This window comes from Petaurus breviceps, unplaced genomic scaffold, assembly GCF_028583685.1.
Source record: "Petaurus breviceps papuanus isolate PSGF00001 unplaced genomic scaffold, PetGlider_PUasm1.0 178, whole genome shotgun sequence".
Taxonomy (NCBI): Eukaryota; Metazoa; Chordata; class Mammalia; order Diprotodontia; family Petauridae; genus Petaurus; species Petaurus breviceps.
Window position 1 is genome coordinate 6,251,872 of NW_027185777.1, and position 15,809 is coordinate 6,267,680.

Sequence of the window (15,809 nt, forward strand, 5' to 3'; positions counted from 1 at the left end):
TACTGACTTACCTTCCATGGAATTAATTCTCTACAATGTCAACTCGAATCCACGATGTAGGAAAGTTCAGATTCTGTGAGTTCAGATGTGTTAGATTAAAAGGTCCTCTCTCTCAAATTATGGAATTGTTAACCAGAAATCACAGGGCAACAATGTGCAAACAAAGAAAAAAAAGTAGCTAGTCTAGGACGCTCTCTTAATTAGTGTTCCCTCAAGCATAATGTGATTCCCAAGTTTTATTGAGAACAACCCTGACCCAAATGAAAACTCCTGTGATGCTGGCAAGCCTCAAGATTATTAATTATGCTATCCACCAGGGAGTGCTAGCAATATTTCTAAATGTGACCTATTACTACCTAAAGACTTCTTTATGTGAAAATAATTTTAAGGGAGAAAAATACAGCATTAAGATAATGGTCTACTGAAATTCTTTCACACAAACATGGGCATTGTATGACAACACAGAGGGTCATAGGTGACATATTTTAAGAGATGTTTAAGACCAAGATGGCAGTGACACAGATGAGTTTTGTGAAAGTATGGCAAAACCCAGGAACAGGAGATGGGAGGGAGGCATCTCATTTTCCTCACATCCTGGCCCTCCCCACGTGGGTGAGCTTACAGGGTTGGACCAGATGGCCTTTTGTATGTAAGAGGGTTGGTGCCCCAAGGGTCAGAGAGGGAAAGACTGGCGATATCTATTTTTAACATCTATATCTCTTGGGCAATCCTCTTAAATAATGAGTCATCAGCACTGTCTCACTTAACTGCTATGTTAAAGTTCCAGAAATGACTTAACAACTTACTCTGTCTAGTATATATTGAGTACCTATTATGTTTATAACTAGCTTCTTAGCATTGTGGGAGGTTCTATGATAAATATCAAGAAAAAATGAGAGCTGGTCCTTGCCCAAGATACAGTCTAGTTGAAGAGACAATTAATATGCATAAAACAGCCCTGAACATTGAAGAGATTCTTAAATAGACATTGTATTAAGTCCTAAATATGTAGCATGTTTAGGTATTGTAGGAAAAGTTCAAATCTGAAGACCTGAGTTCAAATCACAGCTTGTCCCATATATTAGCTATGTGACCTCCGAGTCTCAGGCTCCTCATTTGTAAAATGAAATGTTTGGGGAAAATATTTTCTCAAAGATTACTTGCATCTCTGTAGGTAAATACAAATATTTGAAATATAAATAATTGCTATCAATGCTCAAAGAACTAGAAAGGATGGACCAATATAAAAAGGTGACAGGACCGAGTGACTGGAAATGAAACAAGAAAAGAAGAAAATGAGGCAAAGATACTTTGTGTCTGACAGTGAAGCTGGGAAGGAAGCTGGCTTTGGAAGGATGATAAGCTTAGTTTGATGTGGCAAGCAAGATATGCAAATGGAAACTGAATTGAACATTTGCAGATAAGAGACTAGAGTTCTGGGTACCCACTAGGTAAGGAAATTATTGCTACAAAGTATGATTGTGAAGTCCATTTATTTCACATTCTAGGACTTACTTTTGCCCACTCCTTGCAAAGTCAAAATGTCCTCTATCTGCCCAGTTTCTAATCCAAATCTACCAGCATCCCTTTCTAAATAATCTTAGACCTTGAAGAAAAGAGGCTCCTTTTTAGGTCGTCTGGGCACAGTACCCCATTCGTTAAAAAAAATGTGTCTTACCCGTTTCTGCCAACCAGGCTAGGGATGTTTTTTCTGATTCCTACTCAAGAAGTCCTGTAGTCTTATATGGATGTCTTGACATATCCATTCATCCTCTCTGTTGCTTACATTTCTCCCTTCCCCAGATGCCTAGATGCCAACTAGGACTCCAAAAATGGACTCCATTTTATATCTTCCAAGCAACCTGAGGCTCTCACAAATTAATATTTATACAACCTTATCATTTATATAGGATTTATATAAAATGGCTCATTTCCAATTTACATATACATGGGTAATCGGAGTGCATTCATAATCTAAATTAACCTCAACTTGTTTTCCCTTGGTGACTAGGCATGGAGCACTGTTTAAAAGACCACACAGAATACACAGGGAGGGAGGGGTGGAGGAAGGGAAGGAGAGGAAATGTCATAGTAGCTTTTTATTTTACATTATAAATTGTGTTCAGTCTTTTAAAAGAAATCTAGGTAGAATATAATTTAATTTTACCAAAAAGAAAGCTTTCTCTTAATTGATCATTAAAATCAGATGTCCAAATTCATTTGGAGGTAGGAAAAGCCATTTCTTCCATGTATAGCCCTTTGCTCCAATTTTGCTGCCAAGTACTTCAAGTTCAGATATACTCCCTTTGAACCTGTAACACTGAGGTGAACAAACTCTGCCCTTTGAGCATAGAAACATCAGTATTACCGAGCAGGAGAACGGAAATTCAAGGAGATGCGTTTTACTTTTCAATTTCTGCTGATGTGAAGGACTCCTTTATCCTAAGGCATATTTGCAGAGATGCCAATGGGCACAGAACAAGCTTTGTGATCTGATTAAAGAATGACTGGCATGCAAATATTGGGAGAATATCAAGTCCAAAAGAGACTGATTAATTAATCATATTTTTCTATGGCACATTTCATTTGCAAAGTTTTTATTATTCTTTTAGTGACGATTCCTTTGAATGTGATGTGTTATTCATTTCAAGCAAGTCAATTGTTTAATCAATTAAATCTATTTTCCAGGTGAAGTGCCTAGAGAGCCTGAAATCAGGAAGGCTTGGATTCAAATCCTGCCTCTGACACCTACTACCTGTAACCCAGGGCTAAACAATTAATCCCACAGTACACCAAGCCATTCACTAAAACTATAAATTGCGGAATTGTTTTTACTCTTTACTGGCAGAGAAAGGCCTCCTGTTCCTTAGCCCAATGAAATCACAAATACAGAAGAGGGGTGGTAGAATTGTGCAATATACTATGCAAGGGGCTTCAAAAGCAAAATGGGTAGAAAATGTGGCCTGGGGCAGCGCGGGGGAAGGGGGGGGAGGGTTGATCTGAAGTCAATGTAAGTTTGAATCCCAGCTCTGCTACAATGTGACCTTGGGCAAATCACTTGCCACCTCTGAGCTTGTTTTCTCATCTGCTAAAGAAGGAGTTTGGAGTAGCTGACCTCTGAGGTTCCTTACAACTTCAGGTCCACAATCTCTAATCCTGAAACTTACATTCTCCTTGGAAACATAAACTGCAAAGCAGGTAAGTAATTTTTAGGAGGAAGAAATCACTCTCTAGAAGGACCAGAAAAACCTTCGCATAGGAGGCAGCCCCTGAGTTGGTCTTTTCAGGAAGCTGAGAGACCTAGGTGAGGAATTGTAGTCCCCCATGCAAAGACATAAAGAAGCAGGAGATGGAATGCAAAGTAAAAAGCAGACCAATTGGGGTTTTAATTAAGAAAGGCCAATGTCATCTACTATATCCCAGGCTATGACCCGTTGGCTTAACTTTTGTTACTGAACTTCATTGACTCTGGAAGAGAAAGTGAGGCTGATGACTTCACCCAACTCTGCCTCACTTAAATCCAATTCATAAGGAAGTCAAGACATCAACCTCATGATGTCATTGTTTCTCTTGGGAAAGGACAGATCAACCATGAGACCAATTTGGCTCTAAGATTCAGTGCGTGAAGGGGAATAGCATGAATTAAGCAGAGAAAGTGAGTTGGAGTCAAATTCTTGTACCATGTTTCCCCGATAATAAGACCTATCCCGAAAATAAGCCCTCCCCTTACTGTGTAAGATTTGTCGGAAATAAGCCCTCCCCGAAAATAAGCCCTATCGAGATTGCTGCTGTAGTGAAGGTGATCCCCTGCGCTACACGCTACATTACGGTACCCTCTGTATGCACCATCCCCTCTCCCCCCCTCGTGAAACGCACGCCGGCTCTGAGCTGCATCCAATCAGAGCTGCAGCAGTGAGCGCGTCATCCTGTTCTTTATTGAATTCATTATTGAATAAAGGTACATTTTTTTGTTCATTAAAATAATCCCTCCCCTGAAAATAAGCCCTCTGGTGTTTTTCTGTCCAAAAAAATAATAAGACCGTGTCTTATTATCGGGGAAACACGGTAGGTTTTAATGCTGAGCTGAGGAGTCCATATTTTATCCTAAATGAAGCCACTAAAGGTTTGAACACAGAAGTGACGTGGTCAGTTCTATATTTTAGGAAGATGATTTTGGTAGCCATGTGGAGGATGGACTGGTCTAGATGTGTTTCCTTGGTCAATTTTGGGTATTTATTGTAGCACATACATATCTTCTGACTTAACCCTATTCCTCTTAATCTGGTGTCTAATAGTTGGTGAATGACCCTAAAAGACAGAAAACCAGAGGAGGCAATACCACTGGTCTATCTCCTCTTCCTTGATGGATGAGTCTTGGCCTGTGCTTTTTGCTTCATGACACTATTATTACCAGTTTCCTAATTCACGGTGCATCTGACCCCACCACACTCAAAAGGTAAATTTATAGCGTTAAGAAAAACATGGGACCAGGTTGTGACAATGTCCAGCTCCCATTCCCTTGGATTTATAGACCCTCATCAAGGCTGTCAGATTCTAAATCATCTAAATCCACAGATCATTTACAACAACCTCTTCTTATTTCTAATAATTTCACTATCTTCTACTAACTGTAAATCATCACAAAGGTGACCAATTCCAATTTCACAGCTATTTTTTCTTTTGCCTCTCCAACTCTATGAAAGAGATGTCAACAGAGAAATGAACAAAAAAATTTCAAAAGAAAGAAAAGTATATGGAAAGAAGAGAACTAATGAATTACCAAACTGTTTTTAAAAGTTGCAACACCCTAGCATTGTTTACTTAATGACTAATTCCCCCTACTTCCAAGAGTTCCAGAATAGATTTAGAATAGAAATTTTCCTCTGTTCTGTAATGTATATGGAAATGCTCATTTTTGTTTGATGTTTGTTAATTTCAGAATAAAAATGTAATTAAAAAATTAATTTTGGGGAGGCTTAGGTGGTCCAGTGAATAGACCACTAGCCCTGGAGTCAGGAGGACCTGAGTTCAAATCTGGCCTCAAACACTTAACATGAAACTAGCCTTGTGACTTTGGGCAAGTTGCTTAACCCCAATTGCACCCCCCCAAAAATAATTTCATAGCATCCCTTGAAGTCATAGAAAATGTCATAAGACCAATCAATAAATCCATCAACTAGCATTAAGGTCTTAAAATTAGGGCTCGGTAGAGATAACTGATATGGAATTATACATTTGAGCCTCGTAGGAAATAGTCCATTCCCTGCACTAAATTGTTGTGAGGCATTTTTAGATTGTGTTTACAAATACTTGGTTGTGTGACTAAACAAAGAGAGGCTTTTTGCAAAGTTATAGTTTTATGATAACCTCATCTATGTCAACATAAATAACCTTCAACATTTGACTAGCTTCTGTCTATTTGGTTGCTCACCATGTCATACCTATCTAACCCAAGAGGTCCATGAGGCAATTTGACCTTGGACCTCCCACCGATACCCTTGTGTGTCATTTCTCTAGGCTGGAATAAACAATATTATCTCAGGGTTTGCTAGCAATGTCTCCACTGAATGTTTCTAAAAGTGAAATGCAGAGCTGCCTACAAATTCACCATGGGTTAGAAAGGTCTAAAAAGCAGAACCCAAGGAACCAAATCATTATCACCACCATCACTGACTATATCAAGTGCCGGGGGTGTGCAGGACACTGTACGGAAAAGAATCCTTTTTATCTCATGCATTTTATAAGAAGGGGGAAAGAATAGGGATTCAAGAAATATTTTTTAAAAGGAAAGTTACCAAGGACTAGCAGTTATTTTAGAGATGGAGTGTTGAGAAAAAACTTGAGAAAAATGCCAAGGGTGAGGTGGTACACTGAATGGAAAGATGATTGGATCTGGAATCAAAGGGTCTGAATCCTGAATGTGCTCCACACTATCTTTATTAAATCTCTCTGGGCCTCAGTTTCCTCATATATAAAGTGTTAGATGACCTCCATCAGAAGTCACCTTTCTGCTCTGAACTTATGATCTTATGGCATAGAGGTTTAAGCAGTAGATAGTTTGAAAACAACTGAGATCTTGTGCAATAGACATGTGCATATATGAGAATGACAGTTCATAGCAGTTCACTTGGAAACCAGTTACGAACAAGGGAATAAAAGGATGGAATCGTTAGCTAGATACAAACGAAACCAAAGCAGAAAAAGACCTGAGGATATTCAAATCAGAGAACCTGAAAGGAACTGTGGGGATCAACTAGATTGCCTTTCTGTCTTATAGCAAAATCAGTTGATGTTGTTCAGTTGTTTTTCAGTCATTTCTGATTCCTTGTGATTCCATTTGGGGTTTTCTTGGCAAAGATACTTCAATGGTTTGCCATTTCCTTCTCCAGCTCATTTTACAGATGAGGAAACTGAGACAAACAGAGTTATGTGGCTTGTCCAGGGTCACTCAGTTAGTGTCTGAGACCAGATTTGAACTCAGGAACATGAGTCTTCCTGACTCTAGGCATGGCACTCTAGCCACTATGGTCCAAGCAAAATCATGATAACCTGATAAAAATCTGTCCAATAAGATAATATATGCAAAGTGCCTTGTAGACTATAATGTACTACCTAAATGTGAGCTATTATCATCTTAAAGACCTCTAGAGAATAAGATTCCATGTGGTTCCATTCTAATAGTAGTAGTAATAATAGTGGCTGACATGCATATAGTGCTACAATTATAACTGTGATTATTATTATAGCACTATATATGACTATATATGCTATAGCACAATATATTATTTTAAATTCTAATTTATATAATAAAATAAAATATTAAATCATAATATCTCATCCTTATACAAAAGGCAATTATGTTTGCCCATCTATCCAAGAATCTATGGGGAATTATATATTTTATTTATTTATAAATATATTTGGTCATTAGAGAAATAGAAATGAAAGCAATTCTGAGGTTCTAAATGCCACCTATCAGATTGATAAAGATTACTGAAAAGAAGAAAATGAAGAGATGCTGGAGGATCTGTAAGGAAAATAGTTGCATGGATGGCACAGCTGTGAAAGGTTCCAATCAGTCTGGAAAGTAATTTGGAATGACACACAGAATGTTATAGCTCTACTGAGCCAAAAAGATCAAAGGAAGAAAAAAAAAAGGTCCTATGGGCATAAAAATACTTATGGTAGTTTTTTGTGTGTTGGCAAAAAAAAAAAGGAAACTGAAGGGCTGCCCATCAGTTAGGGAATGACAGAACAAATTGGTACATGAATGTGGATTAAAGATAAATTTAAAAATACATGGAAAGGCTTATATGAACTGATTTAGAGTGAAATGAGCAGAGTCAGAAGAAATATGTGTATATACATACACACACATAACATCAGTATTATAAAAATGAACAATTTTTTCTTGCTGGCTCTATGGAAAGACCTTCCCATTAGATGGCTATAATATCAGTTGGGGCCCATGATGTTAGGGCCTTCTTTCTAAGATTAATTAATAATAAATTAATTTAAATTAATGATTTAATAATTTAATTTAAATAAATGATATATTACATTAAATTAATATTAAATTAATTGAAATGGTATATAAATTTTTTATACATAATTGTTTGTATGTTGTCTCCCTCATTAGGTTAGAGGTACTTCTTCAGAAGCAGGAACTGTTTTTTTTTTGTCTTTGTAATTCCAGCACTTAGACAGTGACTAACACGTTGTTCAGTCCTTTTCCAATCATGTCTGACTCTTTGTGACCCCATTTGGAGTTTTCTTAGCAGAGATACTAGAGTGGTTTGCTATTTCCTTCTCTAACTCATTTTACAGATGAGAAAACTGAAGCAAAGAGGGTTAAGTGACTTGCCCAGGGTCACTACTAAGGGTCTGAGGCTAGATTTGAACTCCAGGCCCAGCACTCTCTCCACTGCACCAACTAGCTGGCCTCCTTTTCAGAATAATGACACTTTAAAAATATAATTGAAGGGAATATCAAATTTCAGTTAAAAATTAATGAAAATAAATGTGTAATTTGTTTTTTTCCCCATTCAAGTTCATGGATCTTCAGAAAATCTATTCACGGATCACAGGTGAAGAAGCCATCTTCTATAGCTAAATATTTCATCACTGCATGATCAGCCTACTGATGCTGTGCATCTAGATACTCAGCTAGATTGATTCTCAGAAAGCAGAGACTATTGCTGGGCCCATATCCAAAAACTTTCTATCTCGCTGGAACCTGCCAGACCTTACAAGACACTGGCATGGCCTTCCAAGACTCAGAATCCCTCCGGTGCCACAGTGAAGCACTGGACTAGGTCAAATTAAAAACAACAGCACCGAGCATTTATATAGTGCTTTAAGATTTGCAAAGAACTTTATAAATACTAGTGCTGGGCCTGGAATCAGGAACATCTTGAGTTCTGAAATTCTGAGAAGGTGCCTATTGGTTTCACCAGATAGCCAAAGGTGTCCATGGCACAGATTAGCTCAAGGTCCTCTGCCACAGGAAAATAAAACTTGCTCATTCTTTCAAAAACACGAACTGCCTCCTATGTTCAAGGCACTGTGGGCAATTTTAAAAAGTTAATTAGAAGTAGTTCTTGATCTTAAATGTCTTATGGTTTGGCACAGAAATTTATAATCTATTATATCAGGAGATAGTGTGGTGATATTGTCATAGAAACATAAAGGGAGCTCTTAAAATTGGGTGGAATACAGTTGGATACACAAATACACAGATATTCACAGGACTTTTCCCAGCAGACAAAGATACAGGTTCTAGTTGGGTCTGGTCCCTCAAAACCAATAGATACAAAGACTGTTTCCCTTCAAAGGCAACACACACACACACACACACACACACACACACACCCCCTCCCTCCTTAGTATTACTTGGCACTTTAAACTTTACTCTTTCTCCACCTTCATCCCTCAGGTTCCCTACCTTTCTTCTTCTACTTCTTTTGAAGATATGGAGACTTTACCTGTCAACCATCTCTTCTTCAGGCTCCACAATTTAATTTATTTTCATGTCACTCCGTGGTCTGGAGATTCCTAAATGATGCAGAATAGGCATGATATGCTTGTGTGAAGGTCTTGGAATAGCAATAAAAAAAGCCACACCTCAGGATACTGCGTTAGCCTAATTACAGCAGATTAGAAGACAAGCAGAGTAGTTTGAATAGAGAACAGAAAAGATTTTAACTAAAACATATTCTCTCTTTTCTTCAGTGGGAGGAAAAAATCTCAACTAAATACCTGGTGAAGCCAAAGCTAATTCTTTTAAGATGGCTTCTGCCAAGGGTGCAGACAGTATGCCACACAGAATGGTGACACTGCTATGTGGCCTGAGTACTAGGATGTATTCATTCTTATTTTAATCTTTCCATACAGGCTTACTTCAATTTTTAAGTCATCTTAATCACATCCATAAAGTCCTGCTTGGATACTTCATTGTAGCATGGAAGTGACCCTAAGTTCCTGAAGGTGGGGTCAATAGATCAGAAATTCCCCGAAATTTTACCATGCTGGAAAGGGTTCAAGTATGGTCTCAATATTAGATTATGCCTGCTTTCTGAGGGCCAGGCTACCTGAGTATGGAGAGACCCATCACTTGTTGTAGGCTGACCACTCAGGGATGGATCTTTAGGACATGGCAACCCACAAAACAAAGAAAAATAGAATATGGGCTTCAGCTTTATGTTTCCAAGAGACAGAAATGGTAGATCATAAGATCTCCATTTTAAAGCATATATAAACATTAACCTAGCTATTGGTCATATGGATATGGGATCTTTTGTAGTAATCAATAAATAAACATAATAGGAACCAAATTCTACCAATCGTGACATTCTCATTTTAAATGAAACTTGGAGATGAAAAAAAGTTTCTATCTAAACAGATAAAACACTCACAGGCTCTCTTTAAGAAGAACAAATGAAGTTGACAGAGTTGGTTTTATCATGAATACAAAAGCAGCAACCAGAAAAATTTCATGAAGCATTCAGTCATCTCACTGAAAGGGTTTATGAGCATTTGCAAAAAGATTGTCATGAAAATAGCTGCAGCTTACTGCCAACATCTGTTGCAGAGAATAAAGAGATAGAGAAATTCTATGAGAGACATAAGGTCCACCAAATTAAAATCAACATTTATTTTAATACTCGGTGAAAAATATGTTGGAAAAAATGATAGCTAATATATAGTGCTTTAAGGTTTGCAAACTTCTTTATATGTGTTATCACATTTGATCCTCACAATGTCCCCAATAAATAAGGTATTATTACCCCCATTTTTTGGTTGTTGTTCAGCAGCCAGCTCTTTCTAACACCATTTTGGGTTTCTTGGCAGAGGTATTTGGAGTGTTTTGCCATTTCCTTCTCCAGATTATTTTACAGATGAGAAAACTGAGGCAAATATGTTGTATAGCTAGTGAGTGTCTTAGGCCAGATTTGAATTCGGGAACATGCGTCTTCTTGACTCCAAGCCCAGCACTTTGCCATCTAGCTGTTGCCATTTTACGATTAGGTTAAAAAGTGTCTCAGAACTCAGGTCTTCCTGATCCTAAGTCTAGCACTCTTCTTTCTTCACTATAGTGACAAGCTGTTTCTTCAGTAGCTTTCTTTTTTTGGGGGAGGCAGGGCAATTGGGGTTAAGTGACTTGGCCAAGGTCACACAACTAGTATTTGTGTTAAGTGCCTGAGATCGAATTTGAACTCAGGTCCTCCTGACTCCAGGGCTAGTGCTCTATTCACTGCGCCACCTAGCTGCCCCTTCAGCAGCTTTCTAAGGCAGAGATTTGACTCTAGTTTGAGAAAGAGGCCAGAAACACAGAACAGCAGTTGTTTGAGCTCTCACTCAGCACCCTAAGATCCTGCTACTTGATAAGGCTACCTCAGCCTTAGGCACTGAGAAGTGGAGCCAAGTTACTCATGGCACTGGATGAGGTCAGCAGAGACGTCAAACAAACTGGAGTTTGTGGATGTTACCCAGTACTGCTGAACTTTGAGCTCATGAAAAGAATATGGGGATTCAGAAAAATGTGGGAAGGCAATGAAAATAAGAACAATATTGGGCAACATTTATGTGGAGTTTTAAGGTTTGCAAAGTGATTTATCTCTTTTGATCCCCACATAACTTGTGAGGAGGATGCTATTATTATCCCTCTTTTACAGATGAGGAAACTGAGACTGAGAGAAGTCGAATGGCTTTGCCCTAAGCACATAGCTAGTGAGGGTCTGAGGCAGGATTGTAACTTAGATCTTCCTGACTCCTCCTCCAGCCTGTAACCTGGTCCATGGTGAAGTATGATGCAGAGGAAGGTCAAAAGAACCAGGGGGAATGACTGTGTAAAAACAAAAGACATTTAAACTTGCAGAGGAAAGTCTCTGACAAGATGACCTCAAACATCCTTTCTAGTTTTAAAACTAAAGGAAAGGTGCAGAATTTTTGGCAAAAGAAAGACTAAACACAAGGAAAACTTTTTATTTTGAAGACTCATGACTCACATAGATTGGTTCTCCATCTCTGGAATTCTAAGGAATGGATAAATAGCCACTTGACAGGAATCATTTCAGTCTTGAGGAGGGGTAGTTTGAAGTGGGAGATGAGGGCTGGTTCCGTGGTCTCCAGTGGATTCTTTTCATCCCTGTGATCCAAAAGTGGCCCATATGGGCATAAAAGGGAAAGAAACAGTCTGTGCCCCTGCAACAGCCAAGGGTGTGTGTATCTGTGTGTGTGTGTGTGTGTGTGTGTGCGTGTGTGTGCAAATTGTACAATTGATAAAGTAAACTGCGGGGTACTTAGAGAGTCTAAGCAAGCCTAGAATCGCCAAGGGAAACAACCCAGCTCCTGGGCTTGGCAGGGCTTGGCTCGGTATCACCACGGCAGCATCCACGGCTGCCCCCGCCCCATCAGTATTTGGCCGGGCCGGGCCGGGCCGGGCCGAGCCGCAGGAAGGAGGCGACTGCCGCTCACCAATGCCCTAGAGGCCTGGAGTGGGGGTGGGGGTCGCGGGGACTGTAGTGGGGGCGGCAGGCTGAGGGTGCCCCCCACCCCAGCAGCTCTGCGCGCAGGGCTTGTCCGTCCTCCTCCTACGGGCCCCGATAGCCCCCCAGCCCCGGGCGGCCCCGGGGAGGCGTTGACCTGCAGCGCCCCGAGAGGTCAGGCTGCGTGGGACTGGGAGGAGGAGGCGGCGAGGCCGCGGCGAGCAAAGTCCAGTGCTCTGGGCCTCGGCTGTGTCCCAGGGAGCTGTGTGTTCTCAGAGCGGGACGGAGAACTTGAAGGTGAGCTGGGGGCCCAGGCGCACACCGGCAGCCCCGGTCCGGGGATTCCGGGCCTCCGGACTCCGGCTGGGCATTACAGGCGTCCGGGGGGGGGGGGGGCGAGAGAAAACGACCCTCCAGGGGGGCACTGCCCGAGCAGCTGGGGACCCTTGCACCAGATGTGCCCCCATGGCATCCAGGGAGGTGAGGGAGGATGGGATAGGAAGAGGATGATGGGCGTGGGGGATGGGGAGGGAACACGTCCTGGGTGGAAGGGGACAAGTGCATGTGCTCTTCAGTCCCGTGCTTTTTTTTTCCACTAGGCAGGCTGAGATGGACCGCGAGGAGGGAAGGAACGGGACTGCCGGCAGCTCCTCGGGAGCCGAGGGTGACTTTGAACTTGCCACCACCAGGTCCGTACACCCGTCATTCCATTTAGTTACCGGTGCATAGTGTCTGACTTGGCCCAGGAAAACAAATTCAGAAGAATCTCTTGCTGTCCTTCTTTCATTTGGAATTTATAAAATAAAGCGTCCCCCTTTAGAGCCTTTGGGGAGGCTAGTCTGGACATTTTGACCTTGGAGCAAAAGTTTTTGTTGTTGTTGTTTGGTTTTGTTTGGGAAGCTCCCAGCATCCAAGCAGCAGCATCTGCCAGTCTCCTTCCGGAGGAGGATTGGAGAAGAAAAGGCTGCCCTTCTTGTCTCTATTCATGCCAGGAAAGCCTCAGACAAATATTTGTGCATAGATTACAATTGGGAACCCAGAGTTCCGTAGTAATATGCATGCACTTGCAAAGAACCCGTGTCTAAGTCTTGTGGGGTTTTTTTCTCCTGTTTTTTATCTTTTGGGCTCTTTATTTATTTATTTATTTTTAAAGAAAGAAGAGGAAAGAAGGTCAGCCCTGCAAATGGTTATATTCCCTCCCCCATCGTCCTTTCCCCCGTTGGAAAGGGACCTTTCCGCAGCAGTCTTTCTCCCTGAGTAGTTACTGTTTGGTTCCAATTCAGTCGTGCTTGAAGTAAGAGGGTGAAAAACCCTGTGCTCTGTTTGGCTAGTACATGAGGCACCATGGACTTAAACTTTGGGAAAAGTATCATTTTGATTTCTGATGGGAGCAAGTATCTTTGGTGCTCTGACAATGGCTTGTAAGTAAAGTTCAGAAACCTGGAAATGTCTCTTACATGACGTAGTAGGTAGAAGGAAACCCCTTTTCATTTAGACCCAGGTAGCTGATGAAACTGTTGCTTACAGAGTCTGAGTTCATGCCAGGCCACCCAGAACTAATTGAACTACTTTGTCAAATGATCAACCCAGGAAGACATGAGTTTCTCTGGTTAGTCCTTCAAGCTGTCTAGGACTGATTAGTTAACTGAAAATGTGTGTGAATACTGGTGTGAATACTGGCTGATAATTTTACTATCATTTTTTAGGCTCATAGGATTTTAGGGCCGGAAGAGACATTAGAGATTACCTAATCTAACCCTCCCCTATTTCATATGAAGAAACTAAGGCCCAGTCTTTTCCAAAGGTAACAGATTCTCTGGAATCAGTGAGAAAAGTTTCTTTAACTCCACTGCTCTTATCATTATATCACCCTGTCTCATTCTATAGGAAGAACTGCAATTTTTTTTCCTCCTCAGTATCTGTGGCAAAAATTCATAGAAAATTTCATTTTACTGGCTATTTATTTCAGTATTTCTAGAGTCAGGTATTTTGTGTCTTTGGGTACTCCTTCTACCGACAGAGATGGACATCCCTTTTAATTTAATTGTTGCTTTGGTGAAATAATTCTTCATCCTTCAGCTAATCTGGACACAAATCTTTTGAAATTTATCCGAGCTTATTTTCAGATGATAGCCAGACAATACATTAGTATTTCTGGGTCTTCCTTATGTTTTGTAGAATCTACTGGACCATGTACTCCCCTGACATAGCATTTGACAATTCAGGGTGACTTTCTCTCCACAGTGATGATAGTTTAAAGTACGACTCCAGTGGAATTTTCCTGGATAGTATTAAGGAAAAAGCTAAACAGATGGTTTGTTCAGTTAGGTGGTACAGTAGATAAAATGTTGGGCCCCGGGATCTGGCCTCTGACATTTACAAACTGTGTATCTTTAAACAAGTCACTTAACCACTATTTGCCTCAGTTTCCTCAACTGTAAAATGGGGATAATAAAATTACCTACTTCACAGGGTTGTTGTGAGGATCAAATGGTAATTTTTGTGAAGGGTCTGACAAATAGTAAGTACTATATAAAATCTTTCTGTTTTTATTTTACTTTTATAGTGTAAAATTGTAATTGTAGAAACTTATAAAGTTCAAAGGCAGTGCGGCATAATGGATAAAGATCATTTCTAATCTCTGATTTGATAAATCCTGCTTTAAGCTTGGACCCATACTGGCCCTTTGATCCTGGGCAAATCATTTAATCTCCCATTTCCCCCAGATAACTCTCTAAGGGGGGGGCGGGGTCTTAACTTTTTCTGTGTTATGGACCTCTTGGGCAGTCTGGAGAAGACTGTGGACCCCTTCCCAGAATAATGTTTTTAAGAAATGAAGAAAATGCTAACTTTTGATTAAAGGTTAGGAAAATTCCCATCAAAGTTCACAAACCTCCTAAAATCCACCCAAGGGGTCTGTTGGCCCAAGGTTAAGAACTTATGTTCTAAAAGTATGTGTTTTTGAACTGATACTGGTCTGCATTGGTAGAAGAACTTATGTACATCATTGAAATCAGAAGTATCATCCTCTAAAAAACATATAAAGTGAGAGGCAGCAGTGGCCCTAGTACCTAAAGGGCTGGGATGGGAGTCAGAAAGAATTGGCTTTAAAACCTACTTCTCACAAGTTTTCTGACCTTGGGTAAGTCACAAACACATTGTACTTAAGACTACTCCCTAGCTCTTATCCACAAAAGTGAAGACTAGATGGAATTTGCATTGGTGGAAGAAGTTCCTGAACCAGGAATTCCTCAAGATTCTCATATCATATTCATTGTTAAAATCAACAGTGTTAATTTGGAGGTAAAGAAAAATAACAGATGGTGCAACAGAGGGACTAATCACGAGTCAGTGACTATGGAACATTTTCAGCGATGCAGAATTCATAGATTGAATTGGTTGAACATTTTATGAGTTCCCACCATGGTTCTGTTCATGAATAATGGTGCTATGTAGTTCATGAATAATGGTGCTATGTAATAAGGATGCAGGACAGAGAAAAGCTCTTTCTCTTGCTGAGCTTAAGGTTTCACATTTCCCTCAAGGAGGGAAGTATATATAAAGGCTGAGTATAAATTGCAACTGTGAAGAGCAGATACTTAACATTTATTGTCATGGATACCTCTGGCAGTCTGGTGAAGCCTCTGGGTATCTGGAAGAATGGTTTTGTTCTGCTTGAAATAAAATGTATAGGGGTGTCCGGGTAGCACAGCGAGTAAGAGCACTGGCCCCAGTGTCGGGATGACCTGGGATCGAATCCGGGCTCTGATACTTAGCACCCACCCAGAAACACCTGTCGGTGTAACCTTGAGCAAGTTACTT

At 40.4% G+C, this 15,809-nt stretch overlaps 1 protein-coding gene across 1 annotated transcript in view; it reads left to right on the plus strand.

Moving 5' to 3' along the window:
- The first annotated feature begins 12,078 nt into the window (after window positions 1–12,078).
- The window catches only part of LOC138159900 (phosphatidylcholine translocator ABCB4), a 110,949-nt gene continuing 107,218 nt past the window's right edge, over window positions 12,079–15,809 (plus strand). Inside the window, exons 1-2 of the mRNA XM_069086232.1 lie at window positions 12,079–12,284; window positions 12,587–12,676. Coding sequence (XP_068942333.1) covers window positions 12,597–12,676 — 80 coding nt within the window. The 5' untranslated portion in view covers window positions 12,079–12,284; window positions 12,587–12,596. The remainder of the gene's footprint in view (window positions 12,285–12,586; window positions 12,677–15,809) is intronic.